The sequence below is a fragment of the Mixophyes fleayi genome, chromosome 11 (assembly GCF_038048845.1).
Source record: "Mixophyes fleayi isolate aMixFle1 chromosome 11, aMixFle1.hap1, whole genome shotgun sequence".
In the NCBI taxonomy this organism is placed as follows: domain Eukaryota; kingdom Metazoa; phylum Chordata; class Amphibia; order Anura; family Limnodynastidae; genus Mixophyes; species Mixophyes fleayi.
In genome coordinates, this window is record NC_134412.1 from 7803613 (window position 1) to 7829665 (window position 26053).

The 26053-nt window shown below is 36.2% G+C and overlaps 2 protein-coding genes across 2 annotated transcripts in view; both read left to right on the forward strand.

Annotated features, from left to right (window-relative positions):
• LOC142107202 (alpha-tectorin-like) overlaps positions 1–26053 on the forward strand; it is a 386573-nt gene that overhangs the window by 112245 nt on the left and 248275 nt on the right. The gene's annotated exons all lie outside the window — the stretch shown is intronic.
• Positions 9910–14325, forward strand: LOC142106734 (chymotrypsin-elastase inhibitor ixodidin-like). Its single transcript, XM_075189728.1, has 4 exons — positions 9910–9972; positions 11310–11367; positions 11674–11718; positions 13962–14325. The coding sequence occupies exons 2-4, from the start codon at positions 11328–11330 to the stop codon at positions 14165–14167; spliced, it is 291 nt and encodes a 96-aa protein (XP_075045829.1). The 5' UTR covers positions 9910–9972; positions 11310–11327; the 3' UTR covers positions 14168–14325.

Below are 26053 nucleotides of genomic sequence, written 5' to 3' on the forward strand. Positions count from 1 at the left end.
CAGCTCCTGACAGTGGCTCAGTGGTTAGCACTTCTGCCTCACAGCGCTGGGGTCATGAGTTCAATTCCCGACCTTGGCCTTATTTGTGTGGAGTTTGTATGTTCTCCCTGTGTTAGCGTGGGTTTCATCTGGGTGCTCTGGTTTCCTCCCACACTCCAAAAACATACTGGTAGGTTAATTGGCTGCTATCAAAATTGACCCTAGTCTCTTTCTCTGTAGTGTGTGTGTGTGTGTGTGTGTATGTTAGGGAATTTAGACTGTAAGCTTCAATGGGGCAGGGACTGATATGAGTGAGTTCTCTGTACAGCGCTGCGGAATCAGTGGTGCTATATAAATAAATGGTGATGATGATGATGATGATAGATGGTTCAGGCTCTGTTAAATCCCGAGCCAAATTCCTTCAGCTGCACTTGCTATCTGGAGTGAAAACAACTGCTGCTATCTCTGACTGAGATGCTAAGCACACTACTTCACAATGATAGCCTAGAAGTAGCTTATAATGTCCGTTTAGCTCTGTATGAAGCAAGCTGAATCCTTCACACTGCACCCTCTGCACCAGGGCTTAACCATTCGTTAGCTCCTCTCAGTGTGTGCTTTGTTTGTTCAACCACAATACCACAGGATAGAAGTGGTGATATTGAGTTCATGAGCGTATCAAAATATAATACAATGTAAAACTCTATCCAGTACTACACGTTTCATTGCATCTCTGCAATTTCCTCAGAGACATAAGACTATAGACACTACTCCTCATGACACCTATATAGTGTTCTTACTTTAATTGATTTATTACACCCGATTGTTATAGGAGGTGCACATATCCACAAGTTTCTCTTCAGACATTGCAAACAAAAAAGAACTATTAGGAAAATATATATATATAAAAAATAGAATATATAACCCCCAGAAAGAGCCATAACCTTTAACTAATTGGCAAATTCATTTTTTCTCATAATAATAACTTTAATCCCAATATTTGTTATATTAGATACTTAAATTGTAAATGTCATGTAGTTTCAACAAGAATAAATAAGAAATAAAAATAAAAACTAAGGCCCATTATACTATCAATAAAAATATCTACACATACACACAAACCATGTATCATTGCCAAACATAAAATAATAGATTAAATATATATTACTATATGTGTGTGTCAAACATATAATAAATAAGATTACATTTAAATTAAATAAATGAAAATCATTTTAATTAAGATAATAAAAATACTAAAATTTATAAAAGAAACTACTGATAATAAACTAAGGACTAATGAACTGTAAAAAAAGAGATCATATTAAAATAAAAAAAAATGCACCCAATACTACTGAGGTGTGAGATTTTATTCTACCAATCCATAGATTCTACCAAAAACCAGAGAGAGGAATATTTACAAGTAAACCTGATGCCCACTTGGCAGCTTTGTCCGCCCTGCTATTTCCCAATGATAATGGATCTTTTTCATATTTATGGGCTTTGCACTTAATGATAGCTACTTCCTTCGGTAACTGTATTGTAGAGTCCTTTGTGTGATGTTAATGCGCTACTGGTGTCCTGATGCTGTTATAAAAGTTCCTAGCTCGCCACAAAGTCACGTATTATCCTAGAAATGTACGTAAAATCAGTATATATATCAACTGATTTACCTTCTGCCAACTCACCTGCCTTTCTCAATCTCACGACTTCACCTACTTGGCTAAGTGAGGTGGGCCAAGAGATTCAGTTTCTATAGCACTTTCGTCATTTAGAAATTAGAAATATAAAAGACTTTGCACATTTTCTAAGGGGGTGTCACGTATGTCAGGTCTTGCGGTAAAAAGTTTAATTCAAATATTCTATGCAGACATGCGCATCTGAATACCTGCCAAATTTACCCTCAGCTACAGTCTCCTCTCCTTCCACCCTTTGTGCATCTGGAGACACATTTTGTAAATCTTGCTTAAGAGACATACCTAATTTAGGCAGAACTTAGGAGGGCAGATACCATATGTGGTATATAAACAGTTGAATCATATTTCTGCGACAAGACTCTTGCAGTAAAAAAACAAAAACATAACACTGTTTTAGTAAGTATAGAAGTACCAATCTGCAGCTGCCTTTGCAGCCGTGTCAATGTAGTGTATAACCTTAATTCTGTCCTTTGTCTTATCCCCTTGGGTGAGTCAATATCTCAAATATTTGATGTTGTCTTGCATGGCTGTAATCTATCCTTTTGCAACCTCCTGTTCTGTTACTGAGAAATGAAGGAACAAGTATTTAGTTTGAAACACTGATGATATAAATGAATCAGATACAGCAATACTACATTTTCCTACTGCACCCATTGATTGGTTGGAAAGATTGAAAACAGTAACGTCACGTTTGTGCCAATACACTGAGGCTGTCTATGAACCCTTGGGACAGTGTCTATGTATTTTGTACCTCTTTATAGGAGAAAAAATGAGGTACTGACAGTCAGAAAGGGTAAGGAAGCCAAAGAATAATAGTAGAGAGATGATTTGCAGAAAATGAGATCTGCATCAAGATGACAGTGGATTGAGTACTACGGGGAATTGCCTCTCAACTATTTTATTAATCCCTTTAAATCTTAACTAATCTATGACTCCTAACAGGGAGTTACATTACCCATCAAATCCAGTGTCCTATCCATCCTTAGTTCATAAGGAACCCGGTATCTCTGATAACAATATTTCTACAACCTGTGATTTACTTATATCTATAACAGTGGAGTGCAAAATTAGCACTTGCAAAGCATATCCTGTATTTTCCATGCGTGTCTTCCTGGAATATCCCTGGAATATGAAACACCCCCAGAAGTACAGTATATTACACAATCCATTTTAAATAATAAATCTCGGCCTAGTAAGTTAGTATGAGCCACCACAACTAGAACAAAGAATGTTTAGAATGAGCCAATATTAACTTCTGCTGGTGCGTTCAAGGGAAAATTGTGCACTTCTCCTGCAACCCCCACAACTGATATATAGGATATATATATATATATATATATATATATATATATATATATATATATATATATATATATATCTATATCAGGCCGTCCTTGTCTAAGGAAGAGAAACAAAATGAATTATTACCAGATAAAACACATTTTTTTCTTTACTTTTGGTTCTTATCATTTGTCAACCAGACTTTACACCTTAATTTGTTTACTTATGTACCCATTCAATGGCAGTAAATGTTATATCTTGGTGTTAGTTTATTTCTAGTCTTTTGTCACTTACGTCACTTTCTTGTCAGTTTACTCTGTCCCATGTTATATTGTTTTTACTGGGTTTAAGTCTATAGTATCAGTGAACTCAGGGTCAATTAGCTGGAACCATTGTCTCTGCACAATGGATATCTCTGTTTTCTCTTCTCTCAAACATGTGGGACTGTTTTCCCTCTATGATCTCTGAAAATAAGCCATTTCAGGGATAACAACAAACTTATTACAATCCCCCTTCACTAATATTATTAAATTTACAAGGTTCACTATTATCCCTGGCTGTATTTTGGTTATTATCCACATAAGGTGGGAGTGATGCTATTCTCTGTTCAAATTTTAAAGATTTGGGATGCCATTGAATGGAATACTAATCTCTCTCCAGTCTATTGATTTCTACACCAGTTTCATTAGTTTCAGCCACTGCCCCTGAGGGTGGGATCTCTCTCTTAAATATTGCCTACATGGCAGTTCCTGTATATTAACCACAGGGCTATGGCTGAAACAAAAGTGGGTTCGTCATTTTCCTTTTAAATGTTACCTTTTATACCACTCAATATGAGTTATAAGTTACATTTGTTTTTTTTATTAGTTTGGTATCGGTTATACTTTTTTCCACCCCTGTCGTTCACTTATCTTTCTTTTGTATTTCTACCTTCTGCCGCGCATGCTCTCTCATGCACAACATTCCTTTCCTGTTGCCACAGTTTTAAACAGTCAGTGTTTTTAGTTCTCAATTTAGTGATTTCAACAAGCAAATTTTATCTCTATTTGTACTTAATACCTCTGGATCAAAAACTACCAACTTTAGGAAAAGGTTTCACACATTCAGCAGTCGTTTTTTAATCCATTTATCACAGTACGCCATTACGTGCTCACAATATTTCCTATTCATACACTTAGCAGACCCTTTGGGCCTTCTTTGAACTGTATGTCTGTCACATAAGCCATCTCACAGGTTTGTTTGGTGCCCATTTGGAAATGGACTCCTCAATGTTTGCAGCACAAAACTCCTACTAGATATTTCGCTGGTTGCGGACGAATTCTATAAGCTGAGTCCACTCACTTAACTATTCATGCCATGCCAAGCGTACACAGCGAGGACCCTAACACACTTTCAACTAGGAGAACAGAAATATCAACGTTTAGCGCTCGTGTGGATGCGGACTCCTCAACGCTTCGCAGCACAAAACAATACCCTGCCTTCCAGTGAAGTTCCTGCTGAGAACTCTACAACTGGAGGCACTAAATATTGAAGAACACCAGCCTTTCGTCCGACCATCCACAATTCATAATCACAGTTGCGTATTCAACACGTGCGGTCCGATACTAGTTATCTGTATGCTCTACGGTTACAATTGGGATTATCACAAAAACACGGTTTTCGTATTATCTAATACCCGTATACTTACCTCAATGTTACTTTTTACTCTCTTAATAACCTGTATCCTCATCAATTTTACACTCACAATAACTCAATTCACAATTCACACTGACATTTGTTTTCAGTACAAAAGAATATTTTCCAAATGGTAATAACTTCTTAGAGGTTTTAACAATTCCTTTCACTATAACAGTAATATCTAGCAATATAAGTATTTGTGACCCATATAGTAGAGAGGATATATGCACATGCTATGCAAACAAACCATGTATTAATCGCAAAATGACATGAAAATCCCTAGATCATCACAAGCACCCTTTAGATTACACAAAGCAAATATTCGGTTTAGCAACAGTGGATGATAAAAGGCACAGAGCGATTTGCATTCTTACCTGGTTATTATGCGTCTCCACCCTGTGTTGATAAACTGAAATCCGTAGGTTATGCGAATCCTTGAGTAATGTGGAGTGACTCTTAAGTCTCCAAACTGTAATGTCCATTCCTATCATCATCAATAAAGATTGTCCGATGCGATTAATGTGGTTCCAATGCACAAGAGATTTAATAGCAGAATATATCAAAGTAACAAAATACAAGAAAGTATAACCGATACATTATGCTTGCTCACTGTATCCAGTAACAGTCATTCAATCTTGAAGTCTGTGGTCAAAGAGGCAATTACTAGGTCCAGTGTCTGTTTATATACATATTCACAAACCAAGTGATAGTGTTTATCTGCGTGAGTGAAAAACAACAAACAACCCATACAGCATATATAATACAATTTTTTTTAAAACAGAAATGTGGACCAACTTGTTGAGCCACAAGCTCTATTGATTCTCTATATATCACCAGGACATCCTTAGAGTAAAATTACATTTGACTACATGGATACAAAAGATCAGTGAATTGCACATCTTCTTATACACAGTGTTTATATTGTGTCACTTAATATGTAGAACAATCAATATCAAAGTTTAAAATAGACACTTATATTAGGAAGCTGTATATAAAAGAACACATAATGTAAACAGCCTGATTATTGTTGTCTGCAGTCTGTTCATTAATAAAACAGCATATACTCCTGGACTAACATGAATTACCTAAAGTCATAACAAAAATAATCCAACTAAAATCCATAGAATAAAAATAGAACTAACATATATAAAAAAATATCCTTATTTTTTCAGATTATCGGTTACATTCGAACCCAACCTTTCATGTGTACAGAGCATATAGAACACTGACTCGGTGAACCACAGGCACTATTTGAACCTATGTGTATAAATTGAACATATTTAGAATTAATATATAAAGAACAACTCATTAAAGGAACCACTTTAACTCGAAATCCTTGTTTAAACCATTTGGTAACAAGGAACCAAATGAACCAAACGGATATATTAGTTGCATTTCTGCCTGTGCTAATGAAGTACTGGAATCTTTTTTTCTCCATTCTCCAACAACTTTTTAAATCCCATAAAACGAGTTAATAGAGTCCATATTAAATTTATGTTTCTCTTTACAGTGCAAAGATAGGAAATGTAGGGCGTAACTTTTTTTTAATGTTTCTTACATGCTCGGCCCATCTATCTTTTATTTTTTTTTTAAGTTCTTGCTATATACTGAACTGTTTCTTGCAGCTACACTAACATAAATACAATTTTATGAGTTACACGTAATGAAATCTTTAGTCGTAAATACAAAATTGGGGACTGTAGCTTTAATTTCTTATAGTCAAGTTACTTTTAATTTTACACATAACACATGTACCGCATCTATAGAAACATTTTGAGGAAACACTATTAACCAATGGTCTTGATATATAACTTCTGACTAAATCATTTCTTAAATTAGGCGCTCTCTAAATAAATCGAGGCCGTTTCGTAGTAATCCCTTCTAAATTATGATACCTAGTAAGGACTGACCAGTGTTTTTTTATTACTCCTTACATATACTTATATTCAGAATTAAATTGTGTTATAAAAGAAACATTTTGAATAGAATTCAAACTAGCATTGTCTTTCTTTTGTAATAAGCAAAGCACATCTATCCATACTATCCACTTTACTAATTATCTTATCTAAATTTGTTTCCTTTTACCCTTTACACATAAAATGATTCCTCATATTAATAATCTGTTTTTTTATATTTTTCTACCTCTTTGCAATCCTGTTTGCAAAGCAGGTAACATACATGATTTATTCCAGCTGTCACATGAATGGTTTAAATATCCTTTGAATGATATTATTAAAATCAGCATGTGCTAACTGAGAAAAATCAGAGAATTTTGTTGAAATAACGGTTATTATATCTATTCTATTCAAACTCTGATTCAGGTGGATGTTCATTATAATTTTATATGGTTTTATGTATTCACATAATGTTTTTATGTTATTAGATCATTGATTTTAAATAATTTGAATTTGTTTTAATCCTTTTCTATCATCATTATAACTATTATATATGAAAGGAGATATTGTGTGCCCTTTATAAATTCATTACTTTAACTAGGTGGAGACAGAACACTCAAGAAAGAGCCATTTCTCTATCTTTTTTAAATAGTGATTAGATTATCCACATAGCGCCCATTGATTTATATGATCAACTAATATAGTTTCATATACTTCTTATTATTTTACCAGTCAGTGCTTATTTCTTGAAAATGTATTCCACCTACTTAGATGCTTAGTGCCGATTTTAAAATCAGCTAGACCAGAAAATAAAAGGTAGAATGTTCCTTTAGGCGCTGTTCTATAATGCTATAATGTATATCTACTGTCAAAGAATAAGCTGGTGCTCTCCAAGGTTTGTGCGATCCTCACATATATAATTATATAGATAAGTTAATAAAAAAATTGGGAACTGCACTAATATTCTATGAATCAATACCAATACACTTTAAACACAAATAAAAGTGTTGCAACTCTTTTTCAATAAATGAAAAATATTTCATCAAATGCACTTTCATCATCCTTCTGATGAAAGTGCATTCTGCACAGAATGGCATCAAGGTGCTGTGGAGGTCTCTGTCTTTAGGCTGCTATAAAGGGGTGCTCAATATATTTTAAAAAGTACCAATGAGAAGCTGCTCCAAAATCCTAATTAAGATCAACAAGTTGCTGGATGAAATCATGCTGAATTGACTGGTCTGGTGGGACTTACTTTGGAGAACTATGATTGTGTGATTATCTGAATGAACTCCGTTATTCATCTATCAAACAGAAATGCTGGAGCCTGATAGTGGCTCGATATACACAAACCAAACAAAAGAACAAAATGTTTTGCTTTTTGAAAGCAGCACTGTTTTATATGGGTCTAAGAAAATTCTTTCTTTTTGAGATAGTTTTTACTTCATATAGCACACAAATACTTGATAGCTTTATTTTTACACTGAAATTTAAAGTTGATCTAAGACATGCTCTACCCCAACTATAAATCTTGTGTATTAGGGTTGGCAAACCGAACTGTAAATTAATATGGATATTACCAGTCATCTCGGATTTCCATGACCTGTATAAAAGCAATTGACCTGCAGCCTTTTTCCCTTATTAACAGTAAACAGTTATTTATATTTCGCCTACATATTGCAAATTGTTTTATATAGTCATGGAACTCTTCAGTGACTTATACTATGCGTAGAATTTATGGTAGGTGTGCATTATCCATACCTTATCATCAGTAGTTTGCACACATATTACATTATATTTTGCAAATAAATATTTTTCTTTTCTTTTCTAGGAAAACATTTGCAAAACCAAGTTTGGAAAGACTATGGCAGTGAATCCCCCAGGAACTGTGAAAATCTTAAGACCCCTCAAGTCTTCTGTTCCATGAGATGTTTGTCTGGGTGCTTCTGCTGAGTTCCATACATGTTTTTTTTAAAGTGAACTCTGCTTTCTTTGTTCTCCCAAAACAGTGTTAAAAACGTAGCTTTAATAGTTCAGTTAATGTCAATAAAGAAAAAACCTCTACCATATCTCTTCTGCATTCATCAAACAAGCAACAACTGACTGTACCGATAAAATTGATACTGTGTCGCAAATGTTTAAAAGTCAGGTTATCATGACCTTATTCTAGTGTTTGCCTAGCAAAAGTATACAACATCTTTAACCCTACAATGTATCAGTTTTATTTTTTTATCTATAAAAATACAGGTGTGTTACTCTATAATAGATGTCAGGATACCAGGCTGGATGGGTCTAAAGAATTTTCTGTCAACAGGGAAAAATACCTAATATAGATTAAAGAATTGCAATGGACGATATTCTGTAAACCATAAATCATTTAACTGTAAGTTAACAAAAAGAAAAATAAACAAATTGTGCACTAATATAACAAAACAACAACAACAACAATAATAATAATAATAATAATAATAATAATAATAATAATAATAATAATAACAACAATAATGTCACACACAACCATCACATGAAATCAACATAGCTGCTCCCAAATAAAATGACCTGCAAATCTCTTTTAAAGAAAAAGAACAAACAAATAAATAATAAAATGAAAGCACATGGACGCCTAATATTAACTAAAACATAAATATTATATACACATAGCAATCTTAAACAATTTTATTAAAGTAACTAAGAATAATATAACATAATACTACAGATACAACTCATAAAAATCAGTTGGGAGTGATAAAAAGTTATTAAATACGGAACTGAATGCATCTCACATTTCATCTCCATTTAAAGTTATTAATTATGGAAATAAATACACCACAAATTTCATCTTTATATAAAGTTATTAATTATAGAAATAAATACACCTTAAATTTCATCTTATATAAAGTTATTAATTATAAAAATAAATGCACCTTACTTTTCAACTTTATAATCCAGCTAAACAATGATTGTATTATATGAAAAAAATATATACACACTCTATCATGCTGTAAATATACAATAAAACAGTGGATTCTTGCATCCATGTTGACAATTTCTGTGGCTTTAGTTCTACATTTAATAAGTAGTCAGGTGTAAATAGCTAAGAACATACAATATGTGAGAATAACGACCAAACATTTAGATCTTTTTAATATACTGTTTCTAGTAATCTCAACAAACTGTCAGTAGTGTAAGTAATAGAATAATTAGTACGATTATGTCCCAATAACTATATATAGCAAAGATAATTTATTTTGTCATGTAACAGGTTGTATTTTGTTCAGATTCTTTTTTTTAGATGTTGCCTAATGAATCTGGCAATAAACTGTAATGTGATTGCATAACTTCCGCGCTTCCCCCTTTCCACTCCTACAATGGTGACGTAAAAATTAAGCTTCTTTAAATACTGTTTTATTTAGAAGGACATTTCCAGGAGAGAAGAACCAGCTCTTTGTCATGTAAGTAAGATACACTCTATAGCAGATATAAACACAATTCCTTTAAAATGATGTACGCCATAAAACTAATCTAAAAGCAATACATGTGCTCTAACTCATTTATATACTGCAATTAGATTTAGCTAGTGGAAAAGAATGTATTATTACATTTAAATCAGAGAGCCTTTTTTTCCTGTTTGTGCTTACAATTCTCTAGTTCCGGAAACTGATGATGGTGATAACCTTTCTTACTTAGAGAATTGCAAGATCTTGGTACCTGAAGATCTTCCTAAATTTGTATTCACAGCTTTCGAAAACCAGTTTCCTCTAGTTGTCCCTAATCAGTCTCAGATATTTGTAGATAGTTGCAGCAGGAATCTGTGCTGAGGAGACAGGGGCTGACTGGTCTCGGGGTAGTGTGGCATCTGCCCTCTGGTCTGGTTCCATCGCGGGCTACCTTGGGCTGGGCCACTGGGCCACCTGCATTTTTTTTCCTTTAAGATGGTCCTAATAGTCTTGCCAGTGGGTTAAAATTTTCCAGCACTCCCCTGTGTGGAGTAGAGTTGAGGAAAAATATTGCAGAGGTGCCAAGTTCCAGCCATAGAACCTTCAAGTTTACTTTCACCATTCTGCAGAATGACCATTCCACACTGCTTTATCAAATTCTACATTTTGGATCATTTGTAGTCTGCAATTAGAGCTCATGGACGGTGTGGTTGGTGGGGATTCTGAAAATAACTCTTAAGAGCAAATCAGCGCTGGAGAAATATACTAAAATGCAGAATGAGGCAAATATTGAAAGGAACAGTTTAAAAATGTTTTATCATCGCTAGGTAAAGATAACGTTCACCTAACCCCACCTTTATTGCTAGACAGACATGTAATAAAAGCACAGTAATGTGACCATTTGTTAATATCCTGTCTTTTTTATTACTGTGTTTGATCCCAATATTATGGCACCGTGGCATTTTCTGGCGCTATATAAATAAGTGTTAAAAATAGTAATTATTATATATAACTAGAGAGCCTTTAAATATCAAGGTTATGTGGTTATGCATTGCTGTATGGTGACTTGAGGCTATGGATAGTGCTGCGTAATATGTAGACACTACATAAATATAGAACAATAATAATAATAATAAAAATAATAATAATAATAATACATGTAATTATCAATTTGGCAATTCCTACTTTTATTGCTGCAAAACTATTGTCTAAACTGTTGCAATATATAACATGTATTCTGCGCTTTTTACAGAAAAAGGCTCGTTGTATAGAATTACTTGTGCACATACACTGTACTATATGAACCATATATAGCAAATAAACTTTTACAGTTTGTCTTTTTTTTAATCTAGATTGATTAAGGCAGAAGTATGATGGGAGTCAGCAAGATCCTTCTGATTGGCACCTTGGGTGAGTAATTTTGTCATGAAGTCTGTATGAAATTACAGCACACGAGTTGATTACAATAATGATGTCTCTGTTCAGTGATTTACAGTGTAAATATCAGTTGAAAAATCCATTACTATACATAAACATTTTGAATGAACAGTTTATTGGTCAGGTAATAGCGTCGCTTGTAGCCTTGTACTAGATGGGCAATAAGGGCGCTGGATCAAGTCATAGATATTAGACCTATAATATTATTATGTCTGCAATATATATATATACTGCATTCATAATGTATTAATACAAAAAAAATTCTGTTTCTTATTACAGTGTTGCTTTCCCTCTGCATGTATGGAGAAGCTAAACCACCTCATGGTAAGTAAAAAAAGAACTAGACAGCAAAATATTAATTAGCAATATTATTAATTATTATTATTATTATTATTAATACATCTCTTGAGTTATTTAGCTTATGTACTTTTCTTCTCCTTCTCTATTGGTAATAATTACTCATATTGCCGATGGCCGTCTATTCTGAGGATGGCAGAAAAACAATAAAATACATTTTTATCTTTAAAAGTTACAAATGAGAGTGATAAGTCCAATTAAGTTACTATGCTACATAACAACAGCTTTCTATGTATTTATATTCACCTATAGTAACTAGAACGTATATAGCTTATACTGAGTCTCTTGTAAAAATAAATAATAAGACTAACATAATTTGTTTTCTCAAACTCTACCACATGACTCAGACACTCAGCATGTAATGTGGAGGGGATTTTTACAGTGCATACAGAGCTCAGAGGGCTCTTTCAAAGCCTCACTGCTCAATACATCATATGGCATTTGACTGTGGTTGCCATGGTAGCCATATGACACTGTGAAATCTGTGCATAATTATAAATCGTTAATATCAGCCTGTGGAAATAAACCAAAGAAATTGTAATTGCCAATCTTCTTCTTATGTCCTGACATAGTGACTTATGTTAAAAAACATTTGCGTACACTTATGTCACCCATAAAAATCCAGCTATTAGCCTCAAACCACAAGTTCATCAGGTGTCAATAGTCCCTGATTCTGGAATTCCTTTATAGACCATCGCCTCACATTGTATGTATCAGTTTCTCTATAACCTTACCTTCAGTTGTTGCCTTTTGGGTGTCTTTCCATTTGGAATGTGCCACTATTAGTCTGCTAGAATGACTTGTTCCTCTATATTTTGTTTCTCCTGTTGATCTTTTCTGGTTGAGAATACATTGGATTGTGTATCTGCCATTGAGATGTCTTTGTTTTATTTGTATTACACTGATAAGTTGTATTCTTGTAATGTCAATATCTTCATTCAAATACGTAGTAGAGTCTCCATCAGTGGATATTAAATGTGTTCCAATGATTTGTGGTCTCTTTAACCACTGAACTGCTAATAAATATAATGATGGAAATGTTGACATGTCATTACTATAGACAATATTTATTTCTCTAACTGCGTTGGGGCTTGGTGCGTAGGGTACTGTCTTCTTGAGTGAGCAGTACCCAGCCCTGTTTATGATGCATTCACTCGGATCACAACATCAATATCAAAGTAACTTAACATTACTCTGGTTTTCTTTGTTATAACATTACTTATACTACCCACAAACACAATTACAACAGGGACTGACTCATTAAGGAATGTAAATATCTCTATGTGCCATAATTTGCATAAAATCAGTCTGCGCATGCCCATAACCGGACCATACACGAGAAAACGCAGCAATGTCCAATTCATCTTCGGGGACAAAGTACCCTTAGTACACCCTATGATTTCAAGGGCAGAATGGGGACGGAACTGAGCGTATTCACTTAGTCAGTACACAGTAAGGGTGTGCCAAGCTTGAGCGCACACAGCAGCGTCTGGCTCAAGCTTTGGGCTTCTCAAACATACATGTTTTTCTGTTGTATCACTTGCACGAGTTACAGATCGGGTGTCAGTGCTGATTGCTAGTGATGACAGCTGTGTATACAGCTAGAACATGTGTTTGCAATCAGAAGCAACTGTAAAAATGCATTTTATGTACGGTAGACATTAATAACATCCTCATAAATGTATCTTATGGTGAAAAAAATATAATTTTTATTTTTTTTAAATGTTTTGTCATTACTGACTATATTATTAACAGGTGACATTAATTGAATAGTCTGTTTTTCCTGTGTGTCTGTTTGGGACTTTATATTCCACAAATGTATTGGATATATCCTGTAGTGTATTGTCTGTTAGAGCAGAGCGGACAATAGACCCGCATTCATCAACAGATTCATCTTTACATCCGCACAAGATGTTCGTTTTGTATGCTTTAATGAATCACAAGCTCCACACAGATAGGGTGCTATATGTCATATATGTTGCACTAACCACAACATTTGTGGATACCCGGCCCATTTAGCTTTGCACAAACACTCCCACTTGCTTGCCCTGTGAAGTACATATAGATGTAATTTCACTTCTGCCAATGTTCCAATGTAAACGCTCTGCATGATGTTGGGGTTTGTAGAGGTTTGAGCTACATTTTTGCAACTTTACAAATAAACATGAATATGTCATTAAAATGTGCACTCTTTTATTTTTCCTCCATAGAAGAAAGCTGTGAATATGGCCATCAAGTATATAGGTCTTGTGGAACGGACTGTCCAGAGAACTGTGAAAATTTCGGTCAACCAATTGCCTGCACATTGCAATGTGTGAGGGGATGCTTCTGTCAAGACCCATACATCTTTCAACAAGGCAAATCTGGCCCTTGTGTTCTCCGAGGTCATTGCCCTAGACGCTATAATGAATATTAAGATGTAATGAGTCCCTGGTAACATGGAGGGGGCTTTAAGTTGTGTACCATACACACTTGACTTGTCCATAAATCCTATATTACATCAACGCATAAAAACTGTTGTCCAACGTAAAACCAGGATATCTGCAAATAAAAAGCCTGTGTATTACACTTAAACTCAGCATTCATTATACAATATTTGTTCAGAGTATTTATTTTCATAGTCCTTGTCCTATGGTTATTTAAAAAAAGACTATTGACTGAGAAGATTACAAATAAATTTTAATTAAAAGAAAACTAGCTGTTTAGATTATAAAACTGAATGAGCACATGACCTAAAGGCAGTGATTTCCTAATAATGTGAAAACATTTAAACAGTTTATAAATTGTGTCAGAATTTTATTCTTATTGAAACCAGCCACAAGTAGGCCCAGCAGGGCAAACTTTGTGGTAGCAATCTATTACCAAAATCCAATTTGATTGGTTAATATGAAACTCTGGTCAGCCAATGACACACATTAGTGCAAGTTGCCTATGGAGGTCTCCAATTGTATGACCAAAATGCACATGGATCTGGCCCTTCAATAATCAGTTGGCAACAATTATGTGGGAAATAATTCTGTTTTATCTAATAAATCATGTACCAGAAATTATATATTATATTATCAATGCAGCCTGGGTACACACAACCTTCACTAATGTCAACTGTTTTTTATTACGTTTTATTTAATTACTATTACTAAATTTGTTGGTCTTTCCAGGTTATAGTAGGGGATATATGGAAAATAGAGATCTAGAAACTCTGAAAACAAAAAATAAAAAACAATAATTACTGCAGTTCCATGATAATATTATACACAAATATATTCATCACCAATCAATGAGGAGGGCAATACCATGCACACTGATATTGTCACCAAGCATCTCCATCTAGAGGCACTGTTAGGAGCACTTCACACAGGCATGATCATTGTGCTCAACCTCATATGGTCACTGTGAGAAATGCTGTAACAGAGGTAACTCTATCAGGGGTTTCATAAACAAGACATAATCACTGAACACCATCCCCAACAGCCGCAGTGATATATCCAACTACACAAGGTATAAACACAGATTCCTCCACACCTATCACTGTGAGGAGCTCTGCTGAGCAAAGTAATAAGGAGAGGACTGTAGTACAAAGAGGAGCGCTACTGCACAAGATAGTAGGGGGACTGGTATTCTCCAAGAAGCAATGATTTGCGAGCACCTCTTCCTATTGTCACTATGAGGAGCAGTACTGTGCATGGTAATGAAGAAAGATATGCCAGGGACAGCATTAAGAACTCAATGGTAAGATTTAAATGTGTGCAGGAAATGTTGGGCTTTGTGTGAACCCAAAACCAAAAGATTCTGGATAAAAGTCTGATATCTGTATAGCTAATTGAAACACTGACTTCACGGTGAACTATCCGCTATGGTGGTAAAAGGGCTAAGGTATTGGCTGAAGTGTCTTCGGGTTTTTCACGGATTAGTCCCACTACTACCATAAAGGTTTGGCAGTCAATATTTATCTTCTCATTCCTGAAAAACTCAAATCAATGGGATAAGCAGAGTAGGTTGGTTTTTATAGCTTGTCCCAGTGCAGTAACTTTTGTGGGAGATGAAAATGGTCACATGAGGGGGGGGGGGTATATCTCAATAGAAACATCAATCTTATCTGATAAACACTCGGATGGTGGTAACCCTGGATAATCAGATGTATAGCTTCAATTTGCATCCTCTAGGATGATTCCTTAATTACGGCACCAGCTTAGTAGAATCACCAGAGGAAACGCTACTAAGAGAGAACATAATATCTGAAACGTACCCACATACAGTACCACCAATAGAAGAAGAGAAGGGCCATTTATGTATAAATTAGTTTTTTTTAAAAATATAGATTTAAAAACTTATACTTTAGATGTGAACAGGGATGGCTTAGTTGTAGAGGAGTCTCCTTGAAGAAAGCTTATGTCGCCTGAATCAGAAGTGACATCCCAATGGCATAACAGATCTCCACAATCTTCTTCTACCCTCACCGGAGTCACATACATTACAAACACTATATTGGAGTCTACCCTACACGTTTCATGATAGACTTCTTCAGGGGTGTGGCCTTTTGTCTTTATATAACATACAGCAAATTAACCTAGCTAATTGTATAATGCCTGCTCTATATGAACATGTTCATGGTAAACGAGAAGGGGAAAGTAACAAAATGCCAGCTCTGTGAAGTAAGGATATTCAATGGAATTTAAAAAAATGGTTAACATGCCACCTTAATCCCATCAGATTCAATAGTGTAACATATTAGTAGTGATTTACAACATTGAACATTTCAGGTGAAAACTTTGTGTAGCCACACTATTTTAATCTAACATAGGGTTCCCCTTTTAACAATTAAGAGCATGCCCTCTTTTAACCAAAAAAATAAGATAGTACATAAATGGTACTATATACAAAATTAGTTAGTGGATTATTGGTTATAGAGGTCAATCACTTTCTGGTGCGGAGGATAAATCTAATACCACACTATATTCAAGAGGCCATCATTTTCTGCATATATATATATATATATATATATATATATATATATATATATTATTTTTTAAATGGCGTGGCTCCTCCTTGCTTGGTCACTGCTAAAGCATGGGAACATTGAGCATGGGATCCCCTTGATAAATCACCAATCAGCATCAGGTTTTTTCAGGCTCACCAAGTCATGCTATCATCATCATCATTTATTTATATAGCGCCACTAATTCTGTAGCGCTGTACAGAGAACTCGTTCACATAAGTCCCTGCCCCATTGGAACTTACAGTCTAAATTTCCTAACACACACACAGAAAGACATAGAGAGAAACTAGGGTCAATTTGATAGCAGCCAATTAACCTACTAGTATGTTTTTGGAGTGTGGGAGGAAACCAGAGAACCCGGAGGAAACCCACGCAAACAAGGGGAGAACATACAAACTCCACACAGATAAGGGAAAGGTCGGGAATTGAACTCATGACCCCAGTGCTGTGAGGTAGAAGTGCTAACCACTGAGCCACCGTGCCGCCCACAACAAGGGGCTTGAAGGGTGGGTTCCCCTTTTATGTTATCATATGAAACTGGAGCAGTAAGGTGCTGAAATCCCTTAGGGAATGGAGCCCAGAACCAGCTCTATGCTGAAGAGCCCTGGAGATATTCCTGGCACCACTTGTCCTGCCAGGGGAGGGCTGGCAAACTTTAACCCGGGGGGCAAGACTCGGCTCAGCAGTCTATTTTAAATAAAAAAAAAAATGCAGGTGGCCCAGTGACTCAGCCCAAAGTAGCCCACTATGGGACCAGCCCGGGGGGGCAAATGCCTCTCTGCCCCCGGGTGTTATGGGTGTTAGGGTAATAGAATAAAGTGAAAATAAAATGAAATACTCCTGTGGAACTACATATCCATTAATTGGTACCCATTGACTATTTGGGAATGATGGCACTTATGAAACTGCACAGCATGTCCATGACTGCTAGGACTTGGTGGTACTTATAGTTCTACAATAGTATCTAATAGAAAAAAACACACAGGCACCCTAGAAAAACCTTTTAATTAAAATAAGTCTCCCGCAAGCCTCTTGTTCACCTTTTTATTATACACCTAAATAGGTATCCACTTTATTCTTTACTGTAGTCCATAAGCATGTGAAAAAAATAAATCATAATGGCACAATCACCTTTACCCTAGCAGGGAATGGTTTTGTCTGAGATGGTGGAGGGCATGTTTTTTTGTGAACCCGATTCACCTAGGGATTTTAGCCCCATGCTGACCAGGTTGGTGATAGTTTCAACTGCACACACAGGCTCAAAGTAATCATCTTCCAAGACCTAGTTTTATATACCTGATAATGATCCTTGCGATATCGAGAGACCATTATTGGAGAAACAGGCCACTTTCAGCCCATACAGACTGCGATACTGAGCCAACTGTCCCAATCTCCACTCTGAGCCACTGTCGCTCCTCCTATTTCAGCTGTGCCCTCTTCCACTTAGAATGTAATGTGCAGGATTCTCCATACCCCTTGTTTTCATGTCTGCATTTATGTTGTGTACCTTGTATGTCCCTGTTTTATTTATGTCCTGTTTTCCTTACTGTACAGTGCTGCGGAGCACTGTGGTGCTTTACAAATCTACAATAATATTAATATTATTATTATTATTATTATTATGTGGGTACCTTAACTGTAAACGTGACTAGTGCAGACAATTGGAGGCAGTTTGACTGAATTTGCCATATTGCAGGTAAAATTACATGCTATACAGGCTTAAAATTATGGTTAGTGTACTGTGTGATTTGGGAGTCCTATTTCATTCTGGCATTCTGGGAAATAAATACATTCTATATGATAGAGTGTCTGTCTCTGTCTGTGTGTGTGTGTTAGGGAATTTAGACTGTAAGCTCTAATGGGGCAGGGACTGATGTGAGTGAGTTCACTGTACAGCGCTGTGGAATTAGTGGCGCTATATAAATAAATGGTGATGATGATAGAAACAAGTTCTTAAAACGTATGCTGTATTTCAAGCTTAAAGTTCAAAATGCAACTTTCTAAACAATTATGTGGCCTACCATTATTCAGTTAATAATCGTCATGAGAGATGCTCAAAATGTTCGCTCAAGATATAAATTCATTTGCATTTTCACAATTAAATGGCCACAAACATGTTCACGATACAATCATCAGCGGAATCACCAATCATATCTGTGGCTTGCGTTTGCCATGTGCATCGCCGTTCGTAGCTCCTATTCTCAGTTGACAGGCAAAGTTTGCTTTTGGCACTCATTGTTCCTGTTACAATTAATGTTTTGATTTTTTTAAAAATATTATTTCATTAAGGTTTGTATTAGCGAAAAAGTATTTGATATGAACTGCAAACACTACTTAAAGTTAGACGGTCACTGTGTGTGTTCAAGGTTTGTTTGCCTTTAAAATACAGTTAAAATCTATCAAATTAAAATTAAACATTTTGAAGGCGATTTATACTTGGTCCAACAGGCTCAAAAATGGTCCAAACGACTTGAAAATAGTTTAACCTGTTTGACGTCCTAGCTAACTTTTTTTTTAATCAATATAAACTATTGAGAGATGTTGTTTATGCTTGAATTTTAGCACTTGTTTAACAAACGATACATGCCCAGTTTGAGCTCCTCAAATTGTCACTTATCCAAAAATCCCAACAGCTCCCTGTTGGCCAAAGAACCTGGAATGGAATTTATTAGTTTGTTTCTGTCCAACCAACTTTGAAAAATATGTTTTGCTGTCCAGCTCACCAGGAGTAATGTCCATAAACTATATCCAAAAACCAGAATAAAAGTAAGATAGAATTACTGTTGTTGGTGAGGTGGCTTAAAAACTGTATTATTACTGGAGCTCAAGATTGTGGAGTGAATATTTTTGCCATAAAATATATTGTAGAAATTGACCTATGTGCGCCCAAGTTAATACAAATAGAATGTTAAATTTCAAACATGTTGACTCTTTTAGAACCAATTAACACAGATACATGAAGTGGAAACTTTTGTAAACTCAATGGATGTAGCCATAACAATTCAGACAATATTCTCTAGGAACTAATGTCATCATTCATGCTGGATGCACTTTGTGTCTCATGACTCGTGAAGTCACTGCTTTCTAATGAATGTATAGGCTCAATATTGATTCAGCCCACAAATGGCTGCATTCACAGGGTTTCATTTATAAAGGCAGCAATGGCCAAGTTACAGCCCAAATATTTCAGATTGGGGTTTGTACTGTACAGTAAGTACAGTCTGAACCATGTTGGAATCTACATTGTATAGTAACCATACCATTGAAGTCTACATTGTATACTTGTCTCCAGAATAAGGTCTGTATTGTTTACCTGTCTCCAGAAAAAAGGTCTATATTATATACTTGTCTCCAGAGAAAGGTCTCTATTGCATACTTGTCTCCAGAATAAGGTCTGTATTGTATACTTGTCTCAAGAATAATGACTGCATTGTATACTTGTTTCCAAAATTAGGTCTGCATTGTATACTTGTCTACTAAATAAGGTATGCATTTTATACACAACAGCAAAATAAGGTCTTTATTGTATACTCGCCAGCAGAATAAGGTCTGCATTGTATACTCGCCACCAGAATAAGGTCTGCATTGTATACTCGCCACCAGAATAAGGTCTGCATTGTATACTCGCCACCAGAATAAGGTCTGCATTGTATACTCACCAGCAGAATAAGGTCTTTATTGTATACTCGCCACCAGAATAAGGTCTGTATTGTATACTCGTCTCCAGGATAAGGTCTGTATTGTATACACAACACCAGAATAAGGTCTGCATTGTATACGTGACACCAGAATAAGGTCTATATTGTATACTCGTCTCCAGGATAAGATCTGTATTGTATATGCGACACCAGAATAAGGTCTGCATTGTATACTCAACACCAGAATAAGGTCTGCATTGTATACTCAACACCAGAATAAGGTCTGCATTGAATACTCGACACTAGAATAAGGTCTGCATTGTATACACAACACCAGAATAAGGTCTGTATTGTATACATGACACCAGAATAAGGTCTGCATTGTATACTCCACACCAGAATCAGGTCTGTATTGTATTCTAGTCACCAGAATAAGGTCTGTATTGTATACGTGACACCAGAATAAGGTCTGTATTGTATACGTGACACCAGAATAAGGTCTATATTGTATACTCGTCTCCAGAATAAGGTCTGTATTGTATACGTGACACCAGAATAAGGTCTGCATTGTATACTAGTCACCAGAATCAGGTCTGTATTGTATACTAGTCACCAGAATAAGGACTGCATTGTATACTAGTCACCAGAATAAGGTCTGTATTGTATACGTGACACCAGAATAAGGTCTGTATTGTATACGTGACACCAGAATAAGGTCTATATTGTATACTCGTCTCCAGAATAAGGTCTGTATTGTATACGTGACACCAGAATAAGGTCTGCATTGTATACTAGTCACCAGAATAAGGTCTGTATTGTATACGTGACACCAGAATAAGGTCTGCATTGTATACTAGTCACCAGAATAAGGTCTGTGTTGTATACGTGACACTAGAATAAGGTCTGCATTGTATACTAGTCACCAGAATAAGGTTTGCATTGTATATGTGACACCAGAATAAGGTCTGCATTGTATACTAGTCACTAGAATAAGGTTTGCATTGTATACGTGACACCAGAATAAGGTCTGCATTGTATACTAGTCACCAGAATAAGGTCTGCATTGTAAAGCATTTTATAGTTATAGTTTTATAGTGTGAAATTACAATTTTCAAGTCATGCTATAAGATTAGAGTAAATTACATTAAAGGAAATATCTCTGATTCTAGGTACCTGTGATTCAAATTAGATTAGGTCTTTTTGAAGTTAAAGAAATTTAAATCCATTAAAAGATTATCTTTTTGCCAAGGACTCTCTTTCATACAACTAACAGAACTGTGTGATCCAAATGGATTAAAATGTATCACACCATGATTTTGACTCTAGGAGTCTGGAGGTCAGGTTATCATGACTTTCAGAATTCAGGGCAGTTCATTAATCATTTGCTAAATGTTTGTCTGCTGAACAGAGACCAGTGGCCTGGAAGCTTGTCATGTATCATTTCAGTTATCCATTATTTTCACGTAACGTTTTCTTGCTCTGGTCAGATAATGAACATAGATCTAAATATCTGCATATTTTTTAATCGCCAATAGTAAATATACAGACAGAACAGTAGCTACCCCAATGTGTTCAGACTAGAATTATAATTTCTTAATCAACTTAATTCATAGGAACTGCATGTCTGCAAATGAGCCCAGAGATAACTCTCTCAAATAAGCCAACAAATTTAATCTATCTGAACTATATTCAACAGTAAAGGATTTACATGAAATATGAGTAATAATCCGATTATAAAATTAAAATTTAAAATGATTCTTTATCATTTTAGAACGTTTTTCTATTTGTTTATGGAAATAATTGGACAGAGAGACGTTTCACAAGCATTAAAATGATTTCAATTAAAACAAAGCATATAGTGCCATCCGCAGGTTGTAAAAATGCTATTACATGTAAGTTTATAAACCTTATAAACCTTTAAAAAGAATAGCTATCAATGTGCTTTCTTACAAAATATTGTGGCATCCTAGAAAACCTGTAACAATATATTTAAAATAGAATTTGTTTTTGTTTTAATAAAAAATATTTTACCAATACAAAAGAATACATAATAAGAATAGCATTATGTTAATTTATTTTCAGATTCAGATTATTCGTTATGCCAAAAAAAATGCATAAATGCATTTTAATGTTTAATATAAAATGACCCCATGACTGGCAATTACCCAGAAACAGTATACAACAGACATGTCAGATTGACATTTTCACTGTTGCATGTAATACAATATTGGTCCCGCAATATATACTTTCTGTTGCAACTTAAATGTGTCCCCTGTACATTTATTACACTGCTCAAGGTCACATAATTCAGTAGGTTAATTCATTTTTTAAAGGACTAGTTGAGTTTAGCAGATTTTAACTTTTTGCAAACTTCAATTATATACACTTCACGCGCAGTCATTAAAGTGTATTTATCATATATTTAAATGAAGACGAAACTAATATGAGTCTTGTTAGTCCCTTGAATGCTACTACATCATGACTTGTCTTATGTGTGCTTGTGGTCCCCACTAGAGTTATTGGGGCATTCACTTAATTTTTCCAAATCATCTATGCCGACAGTGTTCCACATAGCATTGTCTAATTCATTTTTATGGCAGACAGGAAATGATTAAGGACACCAGCGCTACAAACCTCTTAGGCATATTAATATATTGCATGTTTATTTTTCAACCATCAGGCTTCCCAAAACAAGTGGCAAATTATTTATTTTATGCTTTTCTAAGCTGGGTTATTTTCCAGTCACATGACTAAGCCAAAAAATTGGCAAGAGACTGTGAACAAATAGCCTTATCCTAATTGAGCCAATGGAGTTGATGGTCTTCCCTACAACTAGAATTCACTTGTATAAACACTGATTTTCTTTAAAAACTGTTTTGTGGTTTCAGGTCTTTCCTAGGAGAACATTTCCCAGCGATACTCTGTAAGTAAAGAAGCCAATCTCTAATGTTTGTTCATAGCTACTAATAATTTTCATGCTTAAAGAATATGTAGCATCAATAGATTTTAATACATAAATTAAATATAGTTAGACATTGCATAGTCTCCAAATAGAAGGAAAAAAAAATCAAAGTTTGCATTTATCTTATAATATTGATGGCACATAATTTAATAATTTCATTATTTAGAAATTGATTTAGTCCAGTGGTTCCCAAACTTTTGCAGTTCGCGGCACCCTTAGAGTCCCCAAATTTTTTCAAGGCACCCCTCCAAAATAATTACTGAGCAGTCTTGTTTTAGAAGTAGTTGGGTCAAAAAATTGTAATAAGTATTTAGGTCACGACAGAAATACTTATTTAGTTGCATGCAAAAATGCCCCTCTGCAGCCAGACACTCTGTCCCCTCTGCATCCAGGCACACTGCCCCCTCTGCATCCAGGCACACTGCAACCTCTGCATCCAGGCACACTGCCCTCTCTCACGTTGCCCCCTCTGCCCTCTGTCCCCCTCATCTGCCCTCTCTCACCCTCCTCTGCCCTCTCTCACGCTGTCACCTTCCTCTGCCCTCTCTCATGCTGTCACCCTCCTCTGCCCTCTCTCACGCTGTCACCCTCCTCTGCCCTCTCTCACGCTGTCACCCTCCTCTGCCCTCTCTCATGCTGTCACCCTCCTCTGCCATCTGCCCTCCTCCTCTGCTCTCTGTCCCCCTCCTCTGCCATCTCTCCTCCTCCTCTGCCACCTGCCCTCCTCCTCTGCTCTCTGTCCCCCTCCTCTGCCATCTGCCCTCCTCCTCTGCCATCTGTCCCCCTCCTCTGCCATCTGCCCTCCTCCTCTGCCCTCTGCCCTCCTCCTCTGCCATCTGTCCCCCTCCTCTGCCATCTGTCCCCCTCCTCTGCCATCTGTCCCCCTCCTCTGCCATCTGCCCTCCTCCTCTGCCATCTGTCCCCCTCCTCTGCCATCTGTCCCCCTCCTCTGCCATCTGCCCTCCTCCTCTGCCATCTGTCCCCCTCCTCTGCCATCTGTCCCCTTCCTCTGCCATCTGCCCTCCTCCTCTGCCATCTGTCCCCCTCCTCTGCTCTCTGTCCCCCTCCTCTGCTCTCTGTCCTCCTCCTCTGCCATCTGTCCCCCTCCTCTGCTCTCTGTCCCCCTCCTCTGCCATCTGCCCTCCTCCTCTGCCATCTGTCCCCCTCCTCTGCCATCTGTCCCCTTCCTCTGCCATCTGCCCTCCTCCTCTGCCATCTGTCCCCCTCCTCTGCTCTCTGTCCCCCTCCTCTGCTCTCTGTCCTCCTCCTCTGCCATCTGTCCCCCTCCTCTGCTCTCTGTCCCCCTCCTCTGCCATCTGCCCTCCTCTTCTGCTCTCTGTCCTCCTCCTCTGCCCCGCGCCAGGCACCAGCTATAGAAAAAAAGAAAGCAAACAGAAACTTACCAATCCGCGCGGCGCTAGGACCCTGCAGCCTCCTCTCTCACGCAGCTGTCACTGACGTCGATATTCAGTGACAGCTGCGGGAGAGAGGAGGCTGCAGGGTCCTAGCGCCGCACGGATTGGTAAGTTTCTGTTTGCTTTCTTTTTTCTAGGGCTGGCCCACGGCACCCCAGTGACAGCGCACTTTGGGAACCGCCGATTTAGTCTGTTTCCTTTTAACCTGTAGAGGTCACTATTGGTACTGCTGTCCAGAAAGGTTTAATCAGTGACACAGATATGTAAGAGAGAAAAATCAGGAAACAAAAAATTTGATATAATTAAAGCAGTGTACATTTTTTTTATTAAACTATCCATGCATACTTGAATAAATAATATTTGATTTGATTAAAAACAGAAGTGAGGGTAACATATATATAAAATGGACAATATAATCTATTGCAACTATTGACATATAAATTAATTTATGTGCCTATGTTTTCTTTTTACCTAGATAACTGAAGGCATAAAGATGCTGAACGTTAGAATATTACTTCTCCTCTTCGCTCTGGGTAAGTGAGCTAAAGATTCAGACTATTCTTGATAAATAGTTACCACACTGCTATAACCCAAAAGGAAACGTTTAACAAAGTTGATTTTTTTTATTTTATTTTTTGTTATTTGTATTTGCGTATTTTTTGTTATTCTGGCCAGTCTAGAGATGCAAATGAAAAAATAAACAGCGCAAAACAGATACTGTGTGAAGTATGCTACTATATTACCATCCCGGTAAATAAATTAAAATAATTAAAAGAACAAGTCGCTGTACTGACATTAATGGTTTAATAATTAAAAGTAATTTATTAATAATTATAAACATTAGGATATCAGGTTCATCTCATGTTGAAAAATAATAAACAATTCCAAATAAACAAATCAAAAGCTAATTAGGTTATTAAAATGCACAATGAGCTAGCTACATAAGCTAAAAACCCATCTATAGATGTACTAAAAATGCTACTACATATAGCTCATTTTATAGAAGATAAAAATGTAAGTGGCCATAATAAGCATTGTATTCAATACAATTCATTGTATGCTCTGCATCCGGAACAATAACGCCTCTCAGTCTGTGTGTGTGTATGTTAGGGGATGTAGATTGTAAGCTCCAATGGGGCAGGGTCTGATGTCAATGAGTTCTCTGTACAGCGCTGCAGAATTAGTGGCGCTATATAAATAAATAGAGGATGATAATGATGATGGATAGAGCATAAAAAGCCCATGGCAATCCAAATAGGGAATAATATCCCAAAAAAGAGGATCCAGACCT

Bases quoted from the DNA above. Each gene is read 5' to 3' on its own strand.
- LOC142106734 (XM_075189728.1), top strand. From the start codon at position 11,328: ATGATGGGAGTCAGCAAGATCCTTCTGATTGGCACCTTGG. The intron at 11,368-11,673 runs GTGAGTAATTTT...TTCTTATTACAG, and splicing joins CCTTCTGATTGGCACCTTGG to TGTTGCTTTCCCTCTGCATG. The intron at 11,719-13,961 runs GTAAGTAAAAAA...TTTCCTCCATAG, and splicing joins AGAAGCTAAACCACCTCATG to AAGAAAGCTGTGAATATGGC.